Source organism: Somniosus microcephalus, chromosome 10 (genome assembly GCF_052327205.1).
Source record: "Somniosus microcephalus isolate GS21.2 chromosome 10, FLI_Smic_1.0, whole genome shotgun sequence".
In the NCBI taxonomy this organism is placed as follows: Eukaryota; Metazoa; Chordata; class Chondrichthyes; order Squaliformes; family Somniosidae; genus Somniosus; species Somniosus microcephalus.
In genome coordinates, this window is record NC_140996.1 from 150,089,107 (window position 1) to 150,110,755 (window position 21,649).

The window sequence follows — 21,649 nt, forward strand, 5'->3', positions numbered from 1 at the left end:
AGGTCCCTTGCTTTTTGTGGTATATATCAATGATCTAGACTTGAATATAGGGGGTATGATTAAGAAGTTTGCAGATGATACTAAAATTGGCTGTGTGGTTGATACTGAAGAAGGAAGCTGTAGACTGCAGGAAAATTTCAATAAATTAGTCAGGTGGGCAGAACAGTGGCAAATGGAATTCAATCTGGAGACATGTGAGGTAATGTATTTGGGGAGGGCTAACAAGGAAAGGGAATACACATTAAATGGTAGGACACTGAATAGTGTAGAGGAACAAAGGGACCTTGGAGTGCATGTCCACAGATCCCTGAAGGTAGCAGGCCAGGTATATAAGGTGGTTACGAAGGCATACGGAATGCTTGCCTTTAATAGCCGTGGCATAGAATACAAGAGGGGGGCTATGCTTCAACTGTATAAAACACTAGTTAGGCCTCAGCTAGAGTACTACATGCAGTTCTGGTCACCACATTACAGGAAAGATGTGATTGCACTAGAGACGGTACAGAGGAGATTTACAAGGATGTTGCCGGGAGTAGAGAATCTTAGCTATGAGGAAAGACTGGATAAGCTGTGTCTGTTTTCCTTGGAACAGAGGGGGCTGAGGGGAGACCTTATTGAGGTGTATAAAATTATGAGGGGCCTGGATAAAGTGAATAGAAAGGACCTATTTCCCTTAGCAGAGGGGTCAAAAACCAGGGGGCACAGATTTAAAGCAATTGGTGGAAGGTTTAGAGGGGATTTGAGGGGAAATTTCTTTATCCAGAGGGTTGTGGGGGTCTGGAACTCATTGCCTGAAAGGATGGTAGAGGCAGAAACCCTAACCACATTTAAAAAGTACTTGGATGTGCACTTGGAATGCTGTAACCTGCAGGGCTATGGATCAAGAGCTGGGAAGTGGGATTAGGCTGGATAGCTCTTTGTTGGCTGGTGCGGACATGATGGGCCAAAATGACCTCCTTTCGTGCTGTAACTTTCTATGATTCTATGAAATCCTCTGCAACAACTTGTTTATTCCCAATCAGCTGGTCACTGTTAGGAGAGGGTGTTAGGTCAAGTGCTATCCACCAAAATGCTGTGCAACCTCCTTAATGAGTGCTAGCAGACAATTTATGTGGCAATCAGCCCCTTAACGATCCCCCAGGCAGCCACCCCTAGTGCAAGCTTCAACTCCTTTACCAAGATGGCGTCTTGCATTAAACCTGAGCTAAACCAGCGTTCCAGCTCAAGACCCCATCTTGACCACCTTGGAGGCTCTTTAGCACCTGAAGGAGCTGTCAATAATTGTGTCCCTTATCTTTCTATTAGGCCTCCATGGCGGCAGACTCACAGAGCTTATATGATCAAACTAATAGTAGGGTAGGTTTTCAACTTGCCGCCCAGACAAAAAGTCGCATTGTGGATAGGTTGTCCGTTATGATTTTCATTTCCATTGAAATAAGTGAAAATGAAAATCAAGTGGTTTCTATAACAGGCAGCTCATCAGTTTTATGCCCAGGCAGCAAGTTGAAAATCTAACCCATAGCCTATTTTTAAGCATTGTTTTCCTCTTAAACTTCATTTTATTTAATTATTCCTATGGAAAGTGATTTGGAGTCATGTGATGTTATGTAACAAATCTTTGAAGAGTGATTTGCATAAAAAGTCTCAAAAGCAATGAAAACATAGATCTGAGTGACAACAAATCACTTTCCATAACAAACCACTGGCCCTATTCATTGCCAGTATTGTGTGTGTGGAACTAAGTATGAAAAAGAAATTGAAGAAACTACTTTTACAAAATCACAAAAAATGGAGGCAGCTCAGCGGCAGATGCTGATTTACTGTAATACTTTCCACAGCTGCTACCATTTGGTGTCACAGCCTTCCTCCATTGGGGATCTGAACATTTTTGAGAGACTAGAAGGACCATATGAGAGCCTTTTGATATTGATAGGAAGGTTAGTAAATATATACACTTGGCTAACACTCAAAATGATGAGCAACCAAAACTACTTAAATTTACAGACCTTTGACTTCTGTAACTGAGCAATAATTGTTAAATTGGCTTGGGATGTTTTTCTACATTAAAGGCACTATATAAATGCAAGTTATTGTTGTTGCTGTTTAAATGTTTTAGATCTAATAGTGCACATTTTATCTACATCCAATGTCTTTATTTACTAATAATAATAGCAATAATTCATCGTCAATTACAGTTTGAATCCAAGACCTGGAAACTAGAAGCTGTGGAATTCATAATTATCTTAATGTTAATAGGAATAAAAAGTCCTTTTTTTTCTTTCTTTTTCATCTTTTGGTTAAATATACTAAGTTGATATCATTACAGACATTGAATATTGTTAATTAAAGTATGTGTATGTAAAATAACAACAGAAAATGCTGGAAAAACTCAGCAGGCCAGGCAACATCCGTGAAGAGAAATTAGAGTCGACGTTTCGGGTCAAAACCCTTTATCAAGACTAAAGAGGCACAGGGAATGAAATAGATTAAGAGGCCGGGCTGGGAGAGAATAAAAGTTGTCCCTATTGTAAATTCACCTTCAATCGTAGGGAAGTATCAGAATTCATTGCTGTATATAATGCTTTTATAATTGACAGTAAGGGCAGTCACATTTACAATGAAACTGGATATATTGGCATTTGCATGTGTCTCTTTAGAGAGTCCACAAATTCACATGGGGTGGTTAATGAAGGAGATTCAAACATCTCCCTGCTAATTGCAGTATCACAGTTTTGTTTATTAAGATGTATTGTGGCCATCTTGTGTAAAATGTGCCATATTTGTGACAAATACATCTAAATACTATGGAATTCTGAGGACTTCAATTATTCATTTTATTACATGTTCTTTATTTTGAAATAAAAGGGTGTATTTCATTATTAATGAGACAAAATGGGTTGCAACTTAAAAGGGATGAGCAAGTAATACTTACACTCCCTGTATATATTGCCGATGCAAACCTATTTAGGAATATCTAAAAGCTGAGAGCATACACAAATGCTTCTGAGCAGAATGGAAGAAACAAGACAGCTGCTATTCAAAGGAATTGTCTGGCAAAATGACATGCAAGACAATTTACTTGGTGTGGGTAATAACATAATCAATGGCAGTGTATGAGCACATCACGCCTTCCACTGGCAAATTAAGAAAAGGAATGCATTACAAATAAAACAGTACGTGCTGGAAACTCATCAGGTCAGGCACCATCCAGCAAGAAAACATGAGTCAGTTGATGTTTCCGGTATAAACTCTCCCTCAGAACTGAAAGATATTGCAAATAAACAGCAGTTAAGAAGGGGAAGGGGGGAGAAAAAAGCACACACTGACCACAAACACAGGAAAAGACAGAATGACCTGTAAAGTGCTATGGTGCGAACCAGGAGATGGTAAAAGGGCAGAAGTGATAAACGCAGGAAACAAAAAGAGGCATAATGAGAGAAATAAAAGACATATACAAGAGAATGAAGGAGGAATTTTAGCTCCCGGGTGAGAAGCCGCCAGCAGCTGCAGTGGGAGACCTGGTCCATTTTAATGGCCAGCTGCCGGCCTAAAACAGGCATCCACAGGCAGCTCAGCAGCTTTGGTCCTACGAAGCTCGAGCAGCCCAGAGGCCGCCAAGCCGGCAGTCATGTAAGTCGTAGGGGGTGGGGGTTCGGCAGAGTTTCACACTTGAGAAAGGAGAAGCCTGGGACATCGGCTGCCCATACTTTCTCCATGGAGTCCAGAGGAGTACTGAATGGGGTGCCCCTCAGATCAGTATTGGCACCACTACTGTTCCTAATTTACATGAACAACTTGAATTCAGAAGCTCAATACCAACTAGGGGGGTCATTAGATTCAGAGGAGGTAGCTGCTTAGAAATTACAAAATAAATTGGACAAAACTTGTAAGTGGGCAGAACAATAGTGGATGAAATTTAATGTGGCCAAGTGTAAACTATGGCACATAGGAAGGCTGATACATGTATTCGGTCATGGGGCAAAGGAATGGTGACGAAATAGCTATGGGTGAAGTTGAAAAAGACCTAGGAATCTTAGTAGACTCTTTGCTTAACATATCCTAGTTAATGCAGAGTCATTTTAGAAACAATTGAATGACACAGTGAAGGGATTTTAGGGTCAATTTTTAATAGATGAGCTACAATGGGCCAAATGCCCCTCCCGCATAATGGCAAATTATGAAGTTGGGTTGAAAAATGATTTTGCAATAGAAAGAAGGCAATAATATATGGACAGGGCTCTTGATTAGTAACATTCTGCTCAAATCTGTTCTGGATCATCTACTTCTCATAAATTATATGGAGAAGGCTGTGACAAAATAGGGAGATTTCTGTGTTTTATGGTGTATAACTTCACATAGATAGAATAAATCCGATTTTTAAAATGGCTTCAGCCAACTGTACTCCTAAGGAAATCTCATTGTTTCTGTGGCATTGATGACCAATGCATGCAGCTTGTCAAACCTATCTACTCATTTAATGAAAAAGCGTCTACTCTTACATAAGAACATAATAAGAAGTAGGAGCAGGAGTAGGCCATACGGCCCCTCGGGCCTGCTCTGCCATTCAATAGGATCATGGCTGATCCAAACCTAGACTCACGTCCACTTCCCTGCCCTCTCCCCATAACCCCTTATTCCCTTATCAGCTAGGAAACTGTCTATCTCCGTTTTAAATTTATTTAATGTCGCAGCTTCCACAGCTATCTGAGGTAGCAAATTCCATAGATTTACTACCCTCTGAGTGAAGAAGTTTCTCCTCATCTCAGTTTTGAAATGGCAGCCCCTTATTCTAAGATTATGCCCCCTAGTTCTAGTCTCACCCATCAGTGGAAACATCCTCCCTGCATCCACCCGATCAAGCCCCCTCACAATCACAGAAATCACAGAAACCCCACAGTGCAGATAGAGGCCATTTCAGCCCATCGAGCCTGCACCAACACATATCCCACCCGATCCCCGTAAACCCCTACACCAACACATATCCCACCCTATCCCCGTAACCCCACGTATTTAATCCCCCTAACACTAAGGGTCAATTTATCATAGCCAATCAACCTAACCCGCACATCTTTGGACTGTGGGAGGAAACCGGAGCACCCGGAGGAAACCCACGCAAACACGGGGAGAATGTGCAAACTCCACACAGACAGTCACCCGAGGCTGGATTTGAACCCGGGTCCCTGGCGCTGTGAGGCAACAGTGCTAACCACTATGCCACCGTGCTGCCTCTCATTCTTCTGAATTCCAATGAGTAGAGGCCCAACCTACTCAACCTTTCCTCATAACTCAACCCTCTCATCTCCGGAATCAACCGAGTGAACCTTCTCTGAACTGCCTCAAGAGCAAGTATATCTTTTCTTAAATATGGAAACCAAAACTGCGCGCAGTATTCCAGGTGTGGCCTCACCAGTACCCTATATAACTGAAGCAAGACTTCCCTGCTTTTATACTCCATCCCCCTTGCAATAAAAGCCAAGATTCCATTGGCCTCCCTGATCACCTGCTGTACCTGCATACTAACCTTTTGTGTTTCATGCACCAGGACCCCCAGATCCCTTTGTAATGTAGCACTTTGCAGTTTCTTTCCATTTAGATAATAACTTGCTCTTTGATTTTTTCTGCCAAAGTGCATAACCTCACACTTTCCAACGTTATATTCCATCTGCCAAATTTCTGCCCACTCACTTAGCCTGTCTATGTCCTTTTGCAGGTTTTTTATGTCCTCCTCACTCACTGTTTTCCCTCCTATCTTTGTATCATCGGCAAACTTGGATACGTTGCACTTGGTCCCCTCCTCCAAATCGTTAATATAGATTGTAAAGAGTTGGGGTCTCAGCACTGACCCCTGCGGAACACCACTAGTTACTGATTGCCAACCCAAGAATGAACCATTTATCCCTGCTCTCTGTTTTCTGTTAGATAGCCAATCTTCCACCCATGCCAGTATATTACCCCCAATCCCGTGATTTTTTATCTTATGCAGTAATCTTTTGTGTGGCACCTTGTCAAATGCCTTTTGGAAGTCCAAATACACCACATCCACTGGTTCCCCTTTATCCACCCTGTTTGTTACGTCCTCAAAGAATTTGAGCAAATTTGTCAAACATGACTTCCCCTTCATAAAACTATGCTGACTCTGTCCGATTAAATTATGCTTATCCAAATGTCCTGTTACTGCTTCCTTAATAATGGACTCCAACATTTTACCAACCACAGATGTTAGGCTAACTGGTCTATAGTTTCCAGCCTTTTGTCTACCTCCCTTTTTAAATAAGGGCGTTACATTAGCAGTTTTCTAATCTGCTGGGACCTTTCCTGAATCCAGGGAGTTTTGGAAAATTACCACCAATGCATCCGCAATCCCTACCGTTACTTCTCTCAAGACCCTAGGATGTAAGCCATCTGGTCCAGGGGGTTTATTTGCCTTAAGTCCCATTATCTTACCGAGTACCATATCCTCAGTGATTTTAATCGTGTTTAGCTCCTCCCCCCTATAGCCCCCTGTTTGTCCAGTGTTGGGATATTTTTAGTGTCCTCTACTGTAAAGACTGATACAAAATATTTGTTCAGCGTATTTGCCATCTCCATGTTCCCCACTACTAATTTCCCGGTCTCGTCCTCTAAGGGACCAACATTCACTTTAACCACCCTTTTTCTTTTTATATAACTGTAGAAACTCTTGCTATCTGTTTTTATATTTTTTGCTAGTTTACTTTCATAATCTACCTTCCCTTTCTTAATTAATCTTTTAGTTATTCTTTGCTGGCTTTTAAATGCTTCCCAATCTTCTATCCTCCCACTAGATTTGGCTACTTTATATGCCCTTGTTTTCAGTCGGATACTGTCCTTTATTACTTTACTTAGCCATGGATGGCTGTCTTTTCTTTTATGCCCCTTTTTCCTCAGTGGAATATATTTTTCTTGAAAGTTGTGAAATATCTCCTTGAATGTACACCACTGCTCTTACGCCTTAATCTATTTTCCCAGTCCACTTTAGTCAACTCTGCTCTCATACCTTCATAGTCTCCTTTATTTAAGCTTAGTACGCTGGTTTGAGATCCAACTCTCTCACCCTCCAACTAAATTTGGAATTCAACCATGTTATGGTCACTCATTCCAAGGGGATCCTTTACTAGGACATTTTTTATTAATCCTGTCTCATTACACAGGACCAGATCTAAGATTGCCTGCCCCCTGGTTGGTTCAGTAACATACTGCTCAAGGAACCCATCCCTAATGCACTCTATGGACTCTTCCTCAAGGCTGCCCTACCCAATTTGATTTGTCCAGCCAATATGAAAGTTAAAATCTCCCATGATTATAGCTGTTCCCTTATTACAAGCCCCAACTATTTCCTGATTTATACTCCAACCAATAGAGTTGCAACTGTTAGGAGGCCTATAGACTACGCCCACTAGTGACTTTCCCCCCTTATTATTCCTTATCCACCCAAACTGTCTCACTATCCTGATCCTTTGTCCCAATATAATTTCTCACTATTGCAGTGATTCCATCCTTTATTAACATAGCCACCCCACCTCCCTTTCCTTCCTGTCTGTCCTTCCTAATAGTCAAATACCCCTGGATGTTTAGTTCCCAGTCATGGTCACCTCGCAGCCATGTTTCTGCAATGGCCACCAGATCATACCCATGTGTAGTTATTTGTACCGTCAACTCGTCTATTTTGTTACGACTGCTGCGTGCATTCAGATAAAGAACTTTTAAATATGTTTTGTGACAATTTATTCCTGCTTTTACCCCCTTTACTACTTTACCTTTATCTTTATATAGTCTGTCCCTTCCTGACACGCTCTGGTTTTTAATTTCCCCACTGCTACTTTGCTCTATTGCCTTCCCTGCTGACATTTTTATTTTCCGCTCTCTTGAAACCTCCCCCCCCCCCACTAATTAGTTTAAAGCCCTCTCTACAGCCCTAGTTATTCGATTCACCAGGATTCTAGTCCCAGCACTGGCCAAGTGAAGTCCGTCCCAACAGAACAGCTCTCTCCTGTCCCAGTACTGGTGCCAGTGTCCCAAGAAGCAAAACCCATTTCTCCCACACCAGTCTTTGAGCCACCCTTGAGGGGTCTTCTTTGTGTCTATGCCTTCATTCAGGAATTAAGTCAAAAAATGTAAACATGCAGATTGACAGACCATGGAACAGACAAGTTGAATGTTTCCAATTGCTGAACCATTAAGGGAAATATTTGAAGAAGCCAATAACATCCAGACATCTTACTTTGCAAGGTGTGGGATCTGCTGTACTCTCAGTTTGATGGTTGACTTCAAACAAAGATTGTAACATGAAATAATTCCCACAGCATAAGCCACAGCTCAGGGTACTCAGTTTCAGCTCTGGTTGGCAATCTGAACTCTGAATGCATTGGAAATTTGCATCATTGCATTGTGAAGGTCTATGAAAGACTGTCTCATCCAAGTCCTGTTATTAATTGCTCCTGTCTGTTTGGTGGGTCCATGTTCTTCCCACAGTCCCCAATGGAACTCAGTGTCGCCCTTGTGGGTGATGACCCAAACAGGAGCACAATTCAAAGATGTCTCATCCTTCTCTCCCCTTCTTCTCCTTCAAGCTCATCCCAATAATTTGGATTAACGATCTGTCTGAAATGGTGGTATAAGCAGATTTAATAGTAATTTTCAAAAAGGAATTGGATACTTACTTGAAAAGGAACATTTTCAGGGCTATGGGTAAAGAGGTAGTGGAATTTATTGGATAGCTCTTTCAAAGAGGGTCGAATGGCCTCCTTCTGTGCTGTAAGATTCTATGATTGGAACGGTATAAGAAATACATTAATTCCTTTGTGCATGGATTTTTTTTAGGTATTGTTCTCTAAGTATCTTGAAATGTCTCACTGCTTCTATCTATTACTCAAACAGTAAGTAAATCAGATCGTTGGGTTGATAGTATGTTATTTGCTGCTTTTCAAAACAGTCAGGGGACTGTGGAGAACATCCCACATAATCTCCAGTGATCGGTACAACAATTGGGGGAGATGGTTAATCATTGGCTCGCTTTCTCAGACATGGTGGTATAAGGTGTGGGCTTGGATCATTGTCTTGGAATTCCTGCCTGTAGTTATTCACTTTACTCTGGTAATTAAATAAATTAGGGAGAGTCCATAACAGTGCATAACATGGTATGTTGTCAGAAGTAGGCTCAATGGGCCGAAAGGCCTGTTCTCGTTCCATGCTGTGTCTTAATCTTATCCTTTTGTTCCTCTCTATATCGCCAGCATTTTAAAGGAACATTCACAAACCTAGCGTGTGCTAGGCAAGCGGCGTAACAGGTTTAGATATGAGGCACTCCTGCAATATCGTGCTACATTTAGACGTGGCACTAAAACACACAGTTGCAGGCTTACAAACGCTTCCCACAAATACTTATTACAGCTGTTTGCAGAGGTGCGATGTAATTTCTCAGTGAATTGCATTCTCCAGTATCTTAATACTTTTGAGATCAAAACGAAAAGGGAGAGGTCAGCAAGGCCTTTCTAAACCCTGCTCTGATATGCACATGGGAATTGTAATATGTCCCTCTCATGGTTACAAGAAGGTCGGTTATTTTTGAATCACCGCACCCGTGTGCAAAGAGGAGGGAAGCAGGATCAGATTCCTAAAACAGGGCAGAGACGGAGAGTGAGCGTGAAAGAGGGATCTTCCTGTGCAACGTCCTTCGGTCAATTAGACAACGGTTAATAGTACAGAATAAACCAAGTGGGTCACTATGAAACTCAGTGTGGCCCTATTCTTCGCCGGGGTGTTTGGAGCTCTCGGAGTTCTACTCTTTTTACTGGCTTTCGGCACAGATTACTGGCTGCAGGCCACTGAAACATGTCCCTCTGTCCGAAATAGAACGGATTCAATCTCTGCAGAGGTTAGTGTCAATCTCCGTTACTTTGCAGACTTCTGCAACCAGAACTAGTGGAGGAGCAAATAATAAAATGGTTCAAACAGCAGTAATCTGATGTATTGATTGCGGTGCATGAAAACTAAAACATGTGGTAGTTTCATTCATTTATATTCATCTATTCACACAATCTGAAAGCATGCATTGAATTTTGTTCAGGAGCGCTCCAAAGCGGTTCCGGCGGAAAAAAAAGTGATCAATTTAAAGTGTGTAACATGTATTCAAACTTTAAACCCCTCAATATGCCGCTCAGCTTCCTATAGATACGACTATCTGTCGTCCTAAGACTTTTATGATTTAACGTGCAGTATAATACTTGTGCAGTCGGGTCGTTCATTTCTCTAAAGAAGACATTTACATTAAATGCTGCCAGTTTACAGCAAGTCACCATTTTAACATGAGCATTTTTAAAATAATTATATAAAATGCATTATATTATTAATTATGAGTTACATTTCTTATAACTGAATTATTGTATTGGAGACACCATTAACAACGGTAATACAACGGTTTTAAGATACATAAATATATGGGGAAATTAAACCCGTCTCCTAAGTACAAAAGCAAAATATTGCGGATGCTGGAAATCTGAAATAAAAACAGAAAATGCTGGAAATATTGAGCAGGTCAGGCAGCATCTGTAGAGAGAGAAACAGAGCAAACGTTTCAGGTCCGTGACCTAATAAGTACCTTGCGTTATTAACCACAAAGATTGCAACAGGTCTTCCTACAGGATCTTTATGGCTTCAGTCCCTAGCAATCAAAATTCCATTATATACTGGCTACACCCTGGTCCACTCCTCTATCACCCCAAATACCCCTTCCCCTTCGCCCTGCACCTTCCTGTGCAAGCGCAGGAGATGCAACACATCCCTTTTACCTCCACCCTTCCCACTGTCCAGGGCCCCAAACACTCCTTCCAGGTGAAACAGTGATTTACTTGTACTTCTTGCAATTTAGTATACTGTATTCGCTGCTCACGATGCAGTCTCCTCTACATTGGGGAGACCAAACGCAGATTGGGTGACCGCTTTGCGGAACACCTCTGTTCAGTCCATAAGGGTGACCCTGAGCTTCCGGTCGCCTGTCACTTTAATTCTCCGCTCCACTCCCACTCGGACCTCACCGTCCTCAGCCTCTTACACTGTTCCAATGAAGCTCAATGTAAGCTCGAGGAACAGCACCTCATCTTTCGATTAGGCACTTTACAGCCTTCTGGACTCAACATAGAATTCAACAATTTCAGACCATAACCTCTGCCCCTATCTTTTTTTTCCATTTAGTTTTTTTTCTCTCTCCCACATGGCAGCTGTCTTTCATTCCACCAGTGCCATTTACACTTCATCTAGGGACATCTTTTGTTTTTTAACTTGTCCCATTACCATCTCCTTTTGCCTTGCACCATCTCTTAATGTCTCTTAATCTCTCCTACCTTCCATCCTATCACAGACCTTCCCGTTTGTTCTTATCTCCCCTCCCCCTTTCCCTGCCCCTGCACTTGCTTAAAAACCTGTTTGACCTCCAGCTTTTTCCAGTTCTGACAAAGGGCCATCGACCTGAAATGTTAACTCTGTTTCTCGCTCCACAGATGCTGCCTGACCTGCTGAGTATTTCCAGCATTTTCTGTTTTTATTCCATTATATACTCTCCAGCACAGTGGAAATGTCTTCAAATTCTTTAAAATCACGTGATCATAGCTCCGAGTCTTGGTCATGTTTTATGATAGAGTGAAAAATAATTGAATTAAGAGAGGAGTGCCTATCACCACCTATTCATTAAAAATAGTTTCAAGGTCTGAAGGTATGAGAATGTTAGGAAGGGCACAGTAGGTGGTTTTTGGAGAGGATGTGGAGTTGGAATCTCACACTGAGGTTGCAAGCAGCCTGGCTCACACTGAGATAAGGGCTGGGCAGGGGGATGAAATATGCTGTAAGGAAACAGAGTTTGTTCTGGGGCCAAAGAGGATGGATTTAGTCCTCCCAATGTTTAACTAGAGGAAACTGCAGCTCATCCAAGACTGGATGTTGGATAAGCAGTCTGACAACATAGAGACAGTGGAAGGGTTGAGCGGGGTGATGGAGAGGTGGAGCTGGGTGTTGTCAGTGTACACATGGGATCTCACCCCATGTCAGCGGATGATGTCACTAAGGTAATATGTAGTTGAGGAAGGGGCCAAAAATAGAATCTTGGGGTCTCCAAAGTAATGACACAGGGTTGGGAAGAGAAACCATTGCTGAAGATGTTCTGGCTACAATCAGATAGGTAAGAGTATAACCAAGTGAGGGCAGTCCACTGAGCTGGACAATAGAAGAGAAGTTTTGGAGGAGGATGGTGTGGTGAACTGTGTCAAAGGCTGCAGAGAGGTTGAGGAAGGATAATGCACCACTAAATAGAATGCTGAGAATTTCCTCAGGGGCCCTCCCAATTGGTCGCTGTTAGTTCAGGAGAAGTTTGGCAGATACCTCGGATAGCTGAGTAAACGGAATTTCTGTCAAAGGTATGGTGCCTGTTTTGGAAAACCCCTGAGGAAATAATTGGCGTAATAATTGTGTGTGACTATAGGAAAAATATAAAAGCAATGGAAAAGGTGCAGCATAGGTTCACTAGGCTGTTACCAGGGATGAGGGGCTACAAGTATAAAGAGATGCTTGAGAAACGTAACTTTCCTGTTGGGTTTGGGGTGGTTGTCGGAAGCTCTGTCCAAAGCAGTAGTTTAATTACCTTATGCAAAAGGGGGCATGGAAAGCCAATTCTAAAGCACAGTCAGGAAACCTGACATCCAGGATTGCTAGGGGTAGACTTCTTGGACAAGAGGCCATTTGAAAAGCAAGATTTTGAAAGTAAATGTTTTTAGGGCATTTCTGTGTCCTTATTGTGGATGACTGCATTGGCATCATGACTTTGATGGAAACTTGCCTCATGAGTAGTGATACCCCCGGGGGCACTAACCAGGCACAAAGCTCCTAGCAACCGGGCACGGCGCCGCTAACCCCTCTCGCAAAATTCAGCGGGAGGTTAGCAGCAGCGGTAGCCGGTAGCACCCCGCTCGCGCCCTGGCCACAAACCTCGACTGCACCCACTGACCTATCGTTGGACGATATGTCCGATAGGGTCAGGGTGGCATTTTTGCAGCCGCGGCAGCACAAGTTAAAGGGCAGGTGTCAGGCGGCCATTTTTTTTGGTCAACTGCCAGCACCTGCCCCCTTCCCCTTTTTTCTTCGGGGTGCCGGCTGCGATCGCTCAGCCAGGCACTCCTCTTGAGTGCCAGGCTGTTTTCCTGGCACCCCGCTCCCCGGTGGTCTAGCAGGGCCCCGGTGCGCGCAGTGCTAGGCCCCGCCCCTTTAATCAGAGGAGGAAGGCCTGCAATGACACGGTGCTACGTGCCAACGTGCGTGGCGCTGTAGCACGTAGCGCCACAAAATTGACTGGTTGCGCCCCAAGAAGGAGGGGGAGCACTTCCAGCAGCGCCCCGCCTCCTGCTGAGGGTGCTACCACTGAATTTACGGTGCAGGGGCGCTAACATTTTTGGGGCACCACTGAATTTCTCCCCCCTTGTTCCTTTACTGGGACCTCCCTGTCTGGGTATGCTTTCCACCACTTGCCCCACCCAGACTGTTGTGGTGCCACATTGTAAATAACACATTGATTTCTCCCCCTACTCCTCAGGCATTTTACTTTGAGCACCTCACCTTGTTCCAACCTTCTTGCCTCTCCCTTAACATCCTACTGCCCTCCAAGCCCCACCTAGCTGTCTTGCATGGCCTCTCTACTGCCTTCATCGTTTGACCATTATTTCAAGCATCAACTGAGTTATTTAAAAAATGTGCTACTTAGTTGATGCTTGATTTAAGGGGGTTAATTTCTGAGGGCAGTTCCCATATGGGATGTGAATCAGAAGCCATGAAGTTAGATGGTCTCAGACAATAGGAATCCATTAAAATACTTTCCAGCATACATTCACACCTTAGGGATTTGAATGTCTCATTCTTTCAAGTTTTGCATGGAGATAATTTCAAGAGGGGGATCTAGACAGAATTGATTGATAATTCCACTGGTCAGCCCATGGTCCAGAAAGTGTCAGAAAAAAAAACCAACCTAACTTCTTGTCCAGGAGAACTTTTGAAGCAGCAAGGCACACAGTCTATTGTTAAAGAAAAAAGCCTTTGATGAGACGAAGAGGTCACAAATATGGGAAGATTAACTAGAAAATCTCTTGTTTAGGTTAAGTAAGAGCACCCACCCAAATGGGGTAGTGTTGTCTGTTCTTTATTTTGCATTCTTACAAGAATATAAGGTGTACAGATTGAACTAAATGATTCTGATCGCACCTATTGCTCTGTACGTTTCATCATACTGTGGAATAAAGAAGTTTATGATTCAAACCAAACTTTGGCTCATTTAGTGTTAACTTAGTCCACCTTCAGAGAGATTGAAGAACCACATGTGCAAGAGACATGAGCATTCTGCTCAAATTGCGTGGTGATGCTATTGTTACATTCCCGTGTTACGTTATGCTGTAAGTAGATGTAGGGAAGTGTGAGCCAGCTCCCATAAATTTTGATGGGGTGAATAGGGAAAAACTATTTCCTATGGTTGGAGAATCAGTGACAAGGGGGGGGGGGGGTCATCAATTTAAAATGATACAATGGGAAGAAAGGTTAGAAGAAATTTCCTTATACAGACAGTTAAAGCATGGAATGCTTTATTAGAGGGAGTAGAGAGGCAGAAACTTGCACATCATTTGAGAAAAAAGTAGACAAATGTTGGAGGCAGAGAAAGAAACAGGACTACGAGGAGAGAGCAGGACAGTGGGATTAGTGTTGGATTGTTCCAAGAGCGGGCACAGATGTGGCAGACTGAATGACCTTCTTTTGTGCTGTAAAGATCTATCTATGGCTCTATGATATCCTAAGACAACTACCAGACTTCTACCCTGCACCTACTCACTTCTCATCACCCCTCACCTCCTTTGCTCCGCCATCACTAGTGCCCTGTATTCACCCAGTCTTTCCTCAAAACCACGACGAGTTGCATTTCAAAAGCTTGAGCTTTGTTTGGTGCAAGTGTCAGTAGGCATGGATGCTACTATGGTAAATGTTCCTGTGCAGACGACTAGATGCTCCTCCATCTGTGAAAAGACAAAATGAGATTATAAATACATAAGCACTCTTGTCCATTTTATTGTCATTACACAAAGGCAGGGAATTTCTTCAGAGCTGCTCCCTCCCTGTCATTTCACTGGGAGTGCAGCTGAAACCTTGTTTAGATGTGTGAAGGGAGTTTTCACTACACTTCCCTGGAATTTCGCCGGTGCTCAGAGGGCGGGTTTGGAGGCGGGTCTGCTGTCAAAATCAAAAAGATTGACAGCGGGGCGGTATCCCGCTCGGAACCCGCCTCCTTGTGAGTTTCCCGAGTGCTGGCTCAGCCTGCGCTTTGCAGACCCGGCACCACGCGGCGGGTCAGGCAATTCAGATAGTTAAGAGGGTGTTTTAAGCAATTTAATCAGCATTTTACCAGGTACAAACCATTTTCCTAAGTTTTCCACGAGGTTTACATCGCTCGGGGATCACGGCAGGTAAGTTAGTCGGGTTTTAAACAACTCTCCATTTCTTTGAACAGGTGACAGCTGCAAAAGTGGTATAAGACCTACCATTTCACAGCTGGTCACTTTCCAATCTTAGAGGCTGGAGCCTTCAGGATTTGGGATACTCTTTTCAGCTCTATGGAGGTTTGAACTGTTTGTAGCAAACTCTCTATCCAGTGTCACCTCCTTGGAGCAACCTGGCTCACCATTGACAGATCGCTTCTGTCACCTCAACTTCAGCTGCCAGCTATTCCATCAGCATCGGTGCCCTTGAAAAAATCTCACCTTGGTCCTCTGAATTCCTCCACGATCAGCCCCAACACCAACATCGCCAGGCACACCAGCATCACCAGGCACACCAGCATCACCAACAACAGCATCAGCCTTCTCCGCAATCACCTGATGCTGCACAGGACAGAGGGCATCAGCACCCAAGCACATTGCTGCCTGGGAGGCCAGGGATGGCCTCACCATGGCCAGGTTTACTTCACTTGACGCTGTACATACTGGCTGACACATGATGCGCCAGGTTGGCATCACTCCATACCAACAGCATAAAGCATCCCTACAATGCCCAAGCCATTCCTTTCACAGTCATCACCATTGGTGGGGGGGGGGGGGGGGGTGTTATCGTTATGTCTCACCATTCACTGCAACTGGTGCACACGGATCTGTCCAAGAAGGCAAAGTGTTGAAAATAAAGATTTAATTGTTTGACAACACATTAACAGAAACTTTACATGAACATTGACGATAACACCCAAGTGGCTACCCTTGTGTGTTGTTAGTTGATATGATTGGGCAAGGATGAGGGTGAGTGTGAGGGGTGGCTAGTGAGATGGATATGTGATAATGTAGATAGAGGGAGAGGGTTGAGTGGAGGTGCAAGGTAAGTTGGTATGAGTAAGGATGTGCAGGAGTAGGGTAAGGAAGGCAAAGTGATGGGGATGTGATGAGTGGCACAGCAGGATGAGGTTGAGTGTGGCTTTGCAGTAACGTTTTGTGATCTACTGAGATCATTGAAAGGTTTGTGCCACTGCAGCCTGGTCCTCTTGACAGCATCCCTGCTTGTGTCCTCCTGTGCAATGTACAACCAGGCTGCCTTAGTGTCCTGGGGAGGTCTCTTCCACCCATTGGAAGGGAAGAGAACCTCCCTGCATGCTGTGACTCCCTCCAGAAGCATATGGAGGGAGTTATGGGAGAGCCTGGGTGCAGCCCTGCACCTTTGTGCAGTGTTTGTCAGTGTTTGCAGCATCTCAATGCTGTAGAACATGGACAGCACAAATGTCAAAATGATTGTGGACATCGTCCCTTTAAGGAAACCGGCTGATGATGCGTCATCAAATGATGTCATCAGACCTGCTTCCTATTAATTGGCTGGGAACCTCACAGGGCGGGCTTAACAAGCCCCATCAACGGAATATCTTGTTGGAGGCTGGGATTGACACAGATGCGGGTTCTCCACACACCACGGACAGCGTCTGCCCTGGACCCGCCGAGGTTGGAAAAATCCAGCCCTTCCAGTGTAGTTATGGATACAGACTGGGAGCAGCTCCAAGGAAATTCCAGCCAAACTATTAAGTATATGTGCACAATTAGACTGCATGAACATAGAGTCATAGAGTCATAGAGTTTTACAGCACAGAAAGAGGCCCTTCGGCCCATCGTGTCTGCGCCGCCCATCCATCCCTGTCCAGTCTAATCCCATTTTCCAGCATTTGGTCCATAGCCTTGTATGCAATGGCATTTCAAGTGCTCATCCAAATGCTTCTTGAATGTTGTGAGGGTTCCTGCCTCTACCACTCTTTTAGGCATTGAGTTCCACATTCCAAGCACCCTCTGGGTGAAAAAGTTCCTCCTCAAATCCCCTCTAAATCTCCTGCCCCTTACCCTGAATCTATGCCCTCTTGTTATTGACCCCCCTACTAAGGGGAAAAGTTCCTCTTTGTCTACCCTATCTATGCCCCTCATCATTTTGTACACCTCAATCAGGTCCCCCCTCAGCCTTCTTTGCTCCAAGGAAAACAACCCCAGCCTGTTTAGTCTTTCTTCATAGCTGAGGCGCTCCATCCCAGGTAACGTCCTGGTGCTGCTGTATAATATAGAATATCATAATATACTCGTTGATCTGTGCACCTGTGCTCATCTGCAACTTCATCAGCTGCAACTCCTTCAAATGATGTCCTTATCATTGCAACAAGTTTCCTCTCTAATTATTTTCCTGGGAGCATCCACTAGGTGTTGCACAGGATTACATAGGATATACAGCACAGAAGCAGGCTATTCAGCCCAACCAGTCCATGCCAGCATTCATGGCCCAGAAATTCGGCTCTCCCCGGGTGAGTACGCACGGGGTACTCACCCGTAGGCCCGATGGAAGTGCCGGCTTCCTGCATGCACTGTGCATGCGCGGGAAACCGGCACTTCCGTTCCTCTGAACGAAGGGGTTCAGAGGTCGAACGCGTGCGCACAGGAGTCTGCGCGTGCGCTTTGAACTTGCTTTTTTTTTACAGGTTTTTCCGTGAGGGTAAGTCTTTAGAATTTAGAAATTTAAAAAGCAGGTGTAAGGCCTGCTTTTTTACAAGGTAAGTGGTCAATTAATTAAAATTACAATACTTTTTCCACAGATTTATTATTTTTAATACTTTAAAGCAAGGTAAGTTTATTTTTAGCCCCGTTAGAATATAAAATTATTTTTTCAAAAATTTAAATTATTGTTTAAAATAGTTATTTAATGTAATTTATAGTTTATTTAAAAAGTGTGATTTAAAAAAAAAATTATTTGAAGGTTTACTGCTATTTTGGGGCTGTAGTATTTATAAGTCTTGACAGGTCTTCCTTGACAGGTAGAGAGGTTTAGGGAGGGAATTCAAGAGCTTAGGGCCTTGGCACCAATGGTTTTTAAATGGAATATTGTGACCACTAGTTAATTTTAATATATTATAGATGCTTTAATACAATTCATGAATTCAAACATAATTTCATATAAAACATATCGATGAAATATTCCACTTTAGTAGAAAGTGGTGCAAAATATATTTGAAAAGTTTTTGTCATGGTAAAATTGATTTTAGTAGCTTTTGTATTCAGTCAATTTAACTGAAAAAATCAGCAGAAACCTGAGAGAGTAAAATTGTAACACAATAAAGATGATATTATAAGTAATTTATTTTTGTAAATTAGAATGCTGCAAGTGATGAAATGACTAAACATTCCCTTTTGTGTTTAGAAGGGAGATATCATTATATCTCCCCATAAAGCTGGGGCCACTTTTCATCATGAGGGCTTTTTCTGGAGATGCTGGTTTAATGAAGCAGTGGTCGATGACAACATCTGGAAATTCTGGTTCAGTGAGTAAAATAATCTTTTAATTTAGAAAATAAAAAAATAACGTGAGGGCTTTCTAAATTTTAGTTGCAGCCTTAGTAATTTTTAAAACTAAGCGTAACAGGCCAGATAGCCTGATATCAGTAGCAGGGAAAATGCGAGAATCCATTATTAAGGATGTGGTAACAGGGCACTTGGAAAATCACAATATGATTAGGCAGAGTCAGCACGGTTTTATGAAAGGGAAATCATGTTTGACAGATTTATTAGAATTATTTTGAGGTTATAACTAGCAGGTTGATAAGACGGAACCAGAGAATGTAATATATTTGGATTTTCAGAAGGCATTTGATAAGGTGCCACACAAGAACCAAAAAAAAGATCAACATGCATGTATGTGCCAGATTCCCTGGGAACTGTCATGACTCTTTCGTCCTGCGCCAGTCCACTCTCCCTCAGCTCTTCACACCTCCAAACAGACTTACCGGCTAGCTGCTTGGAGACAAGGGCTATTCTACTGAAGACATGGCTGATGACACCATTGAGGAGGCTAAGCAATGACACTGAGGAGCACTATAATGAAAGCAACATGTCCACCAGATGTTTCATGGAGCAAGCAATCGGCATGCTGAAGCTGCGCTTCAGATGCCTTGACAGATCTAGAGGAGCCATTCAGTATGCACCAGCCAGAGTCTCCAGAATCATCGCCACATTCTGCACAACATAGCGCAGCAGTGAGGATTGGAGCTGCAGGAGGAGCAAGGCGCAGAGCACACAGCCTCTTCAGAGGAGGAACAAATGGAACACGAGGAGGAGGAGGAGGAACCTGAGGTGGAGATGGCACATTACTACCTGGGAGGCCCGGGATGGCCTCTTAATGGCCCAATTTACTTGAGTTGCACCAGTGCACCCATCTGGCTCCCTGATGCTGTACCAACATCCCCCACACCACCACCAATGCCACAAAGCCGTCCTAAAATGACCAAACCATTCCTGTCAACCAAACACCCATTGCTCGAGGTTAAGTAATGTCTCAACATTCACTCCAAGTGACAAGGCCACTTCCCAGGTAGCAGCCATCCTCTTTCTGTTTTTCACCTACAAAATGGAACAATGGGTGCCCTGTGGGAACCTCTCTGTATATCTGTTTAAAGGAAGCAGCAGAGGATGGAGGGATGCCAGGCACATGAGATTGTATCAGAGGGTACTGTTATTCTGCAAACTGCACATACAGACAAAGGCAGACTTACCTGGACCTGTCTGAGGAACAGTGTATGCGTAGGCGAAGATTCATCAGGGAGGTTATGACAGAGCTATTCCACATGCTGTAATGCTAACCTACACTGCCAGTGGCTGTCAAGGTAACTTAAGCCTTGAAGTTTACGCCTTAGCCTCATTCAGACTGCCACATGGTTATCGACAATATCACTACAGTATACAGGTGTATCAAGCTAGTATCTGATGAATTGTTTTCTAAAGTTACTACCATCACTTCTTTCACCATGGGCAACCAGCACAGCATGAAAGGGTACTGCTCATGGTACTTCCACAACATGCAACTACAGGCATCAGCATAAAACACACTACAGATATGTTAAACAGAGATTCAGACATCTAGATGGATCAGGGGTGTCCTACAATACAGCACAATCAAAGTTGCCCACATCTTTATAATCTGCTAAATGTTACATAACTTTTGCATCTAATGAATCATCAATGTGGAGCACTCGGAGGAGAAAGGCACTAAACAGCAGCAAGGACCTACAGGAGATGAAAGAGGCTGAAGATGCAGCTGCAGAAGCACCTTTGCTACAGCTGTGTGCCAGGCTCTCTCTGATGAGTTAAGTACCCATTCACCCATTGCATAAACAGCCCTCCCTACATCCTCACCTTCCCCTCAACAAAGATGCTTTCACTTAAATTGCCTTGAGCCACTATACCTGTCACATTATGCAACACCAGCACAACTGGTCTCAGTACAACTTCAGTGCAACCACATTTTGATGTGTGTGTCTGATGACTGTTTCACACGCTGCTGTTTTCCCTTGGTAATAGCGTGTGTCTGATATGCTCTGTAACCTAATCTACAGCTTCTTTTATATACTCCTCAGTATCAAGAGTATGTGAGGTGGCTGGTTGCTCTGTGTCCATGGGATTGCTCTTGGGATTGTCTCTCGACCCCCTAAGATGGCTCAGCTAAAGGGTCTGTCACTTTCACTGCTAAATGGTAGTCTGGCCCTACCTGTTTTAATGCACATGTGCAATCATCGGGTAGGAGGGTCTAAATGTGTTGGTATCTTGAGATACAGCATCATCTTCTCTACCCATTTTATTTACTATTGGACACTATTTTAATACTCCCACTGATACGCATAAAGCAAATCTGATGGCAGCAATGACATTTTTGAAGTTTCTATCAATGGCTCTTTCCACATGATCCCCAAGCTTGTCCAAGGTGGAGAAGGGAGCTTGTTGCACACTGGAGTCCAAGGCCTCTAAGACAACAGTTTGCACATTCACGAGCGATGTTGTAACTGGTCTTCAGTTCTCTGCCATAGAGGCTGGGGAGGGGGCTCAGATGGAGTTGTCACATGCTCCATAGTGGATCTCAATTTTTCAATTCCTTGCATTAACACAGTACAGATGCAAATAGTGAACTTCGCTAGACCATCCTTCATCTGTTTCTGGCTGCTTGGCATAATCTATGATCGCAGCAATCTATAAGGCTCAGCAATTTTCTTCCTTTTAAAAACAGGTCTTCTGAGATCTGAATCTGTGGTCTGATCAGCTGAGAAAGGATATGAACTGGCCTT

General features: G+C 43.5%; 1 protein-coding gene and 1 long non-coding RNA gene across 4 annotated transcripts in view; one reads left to right on the forward strand and one right to left on the reverse strand.

Moving 5' to 3' along the window:
- Window positions 1-2,818: 2,818 nt before the first annotated feature.
- LOC147111759 (uncharacterized) lies at window positions 2,819-10,904 on the reverse strand. Its single transcript, XR_015079740.1, has 3 exons — window positions 10,616-10,904; window positions 8,679-8,780; window positions 2,819-3,261 (listed from the first exon to the last, which is right to left on the reverse strand). It is a non-coding gene; the product is annotated as an uncharacterized LOC147111759 (long non-coding RNA).
- The window catches only part of LOC147111760 (transmembrane protein 182-like), a 55,794-nt gene continuing 43,735 nt past the window's right edge, over window positions 9,591-21,649 (forward strand). The window contains exons 1-2 of one of the 3 annotated variants that reach the window (XM_085998964.1): window positions 9,591-9,892; window positions 18,739-18,859. In XM_085998964.1, the coding sequence (XP_085855090.1) occupies window positions 9,743-9,892; window positions 18,739-18,859 (271 nt within the window). In that variant the 5' untranslated portion in view covers window positions 9,591-9,742. The remainder of the gene's footprint in view (window positions 9,893-18,738; window positions 18,860-21,649) is intronic. The other 2 variants (XM_085998962.1, XM_085998961.1) reach the window with 2 other exon arrangements.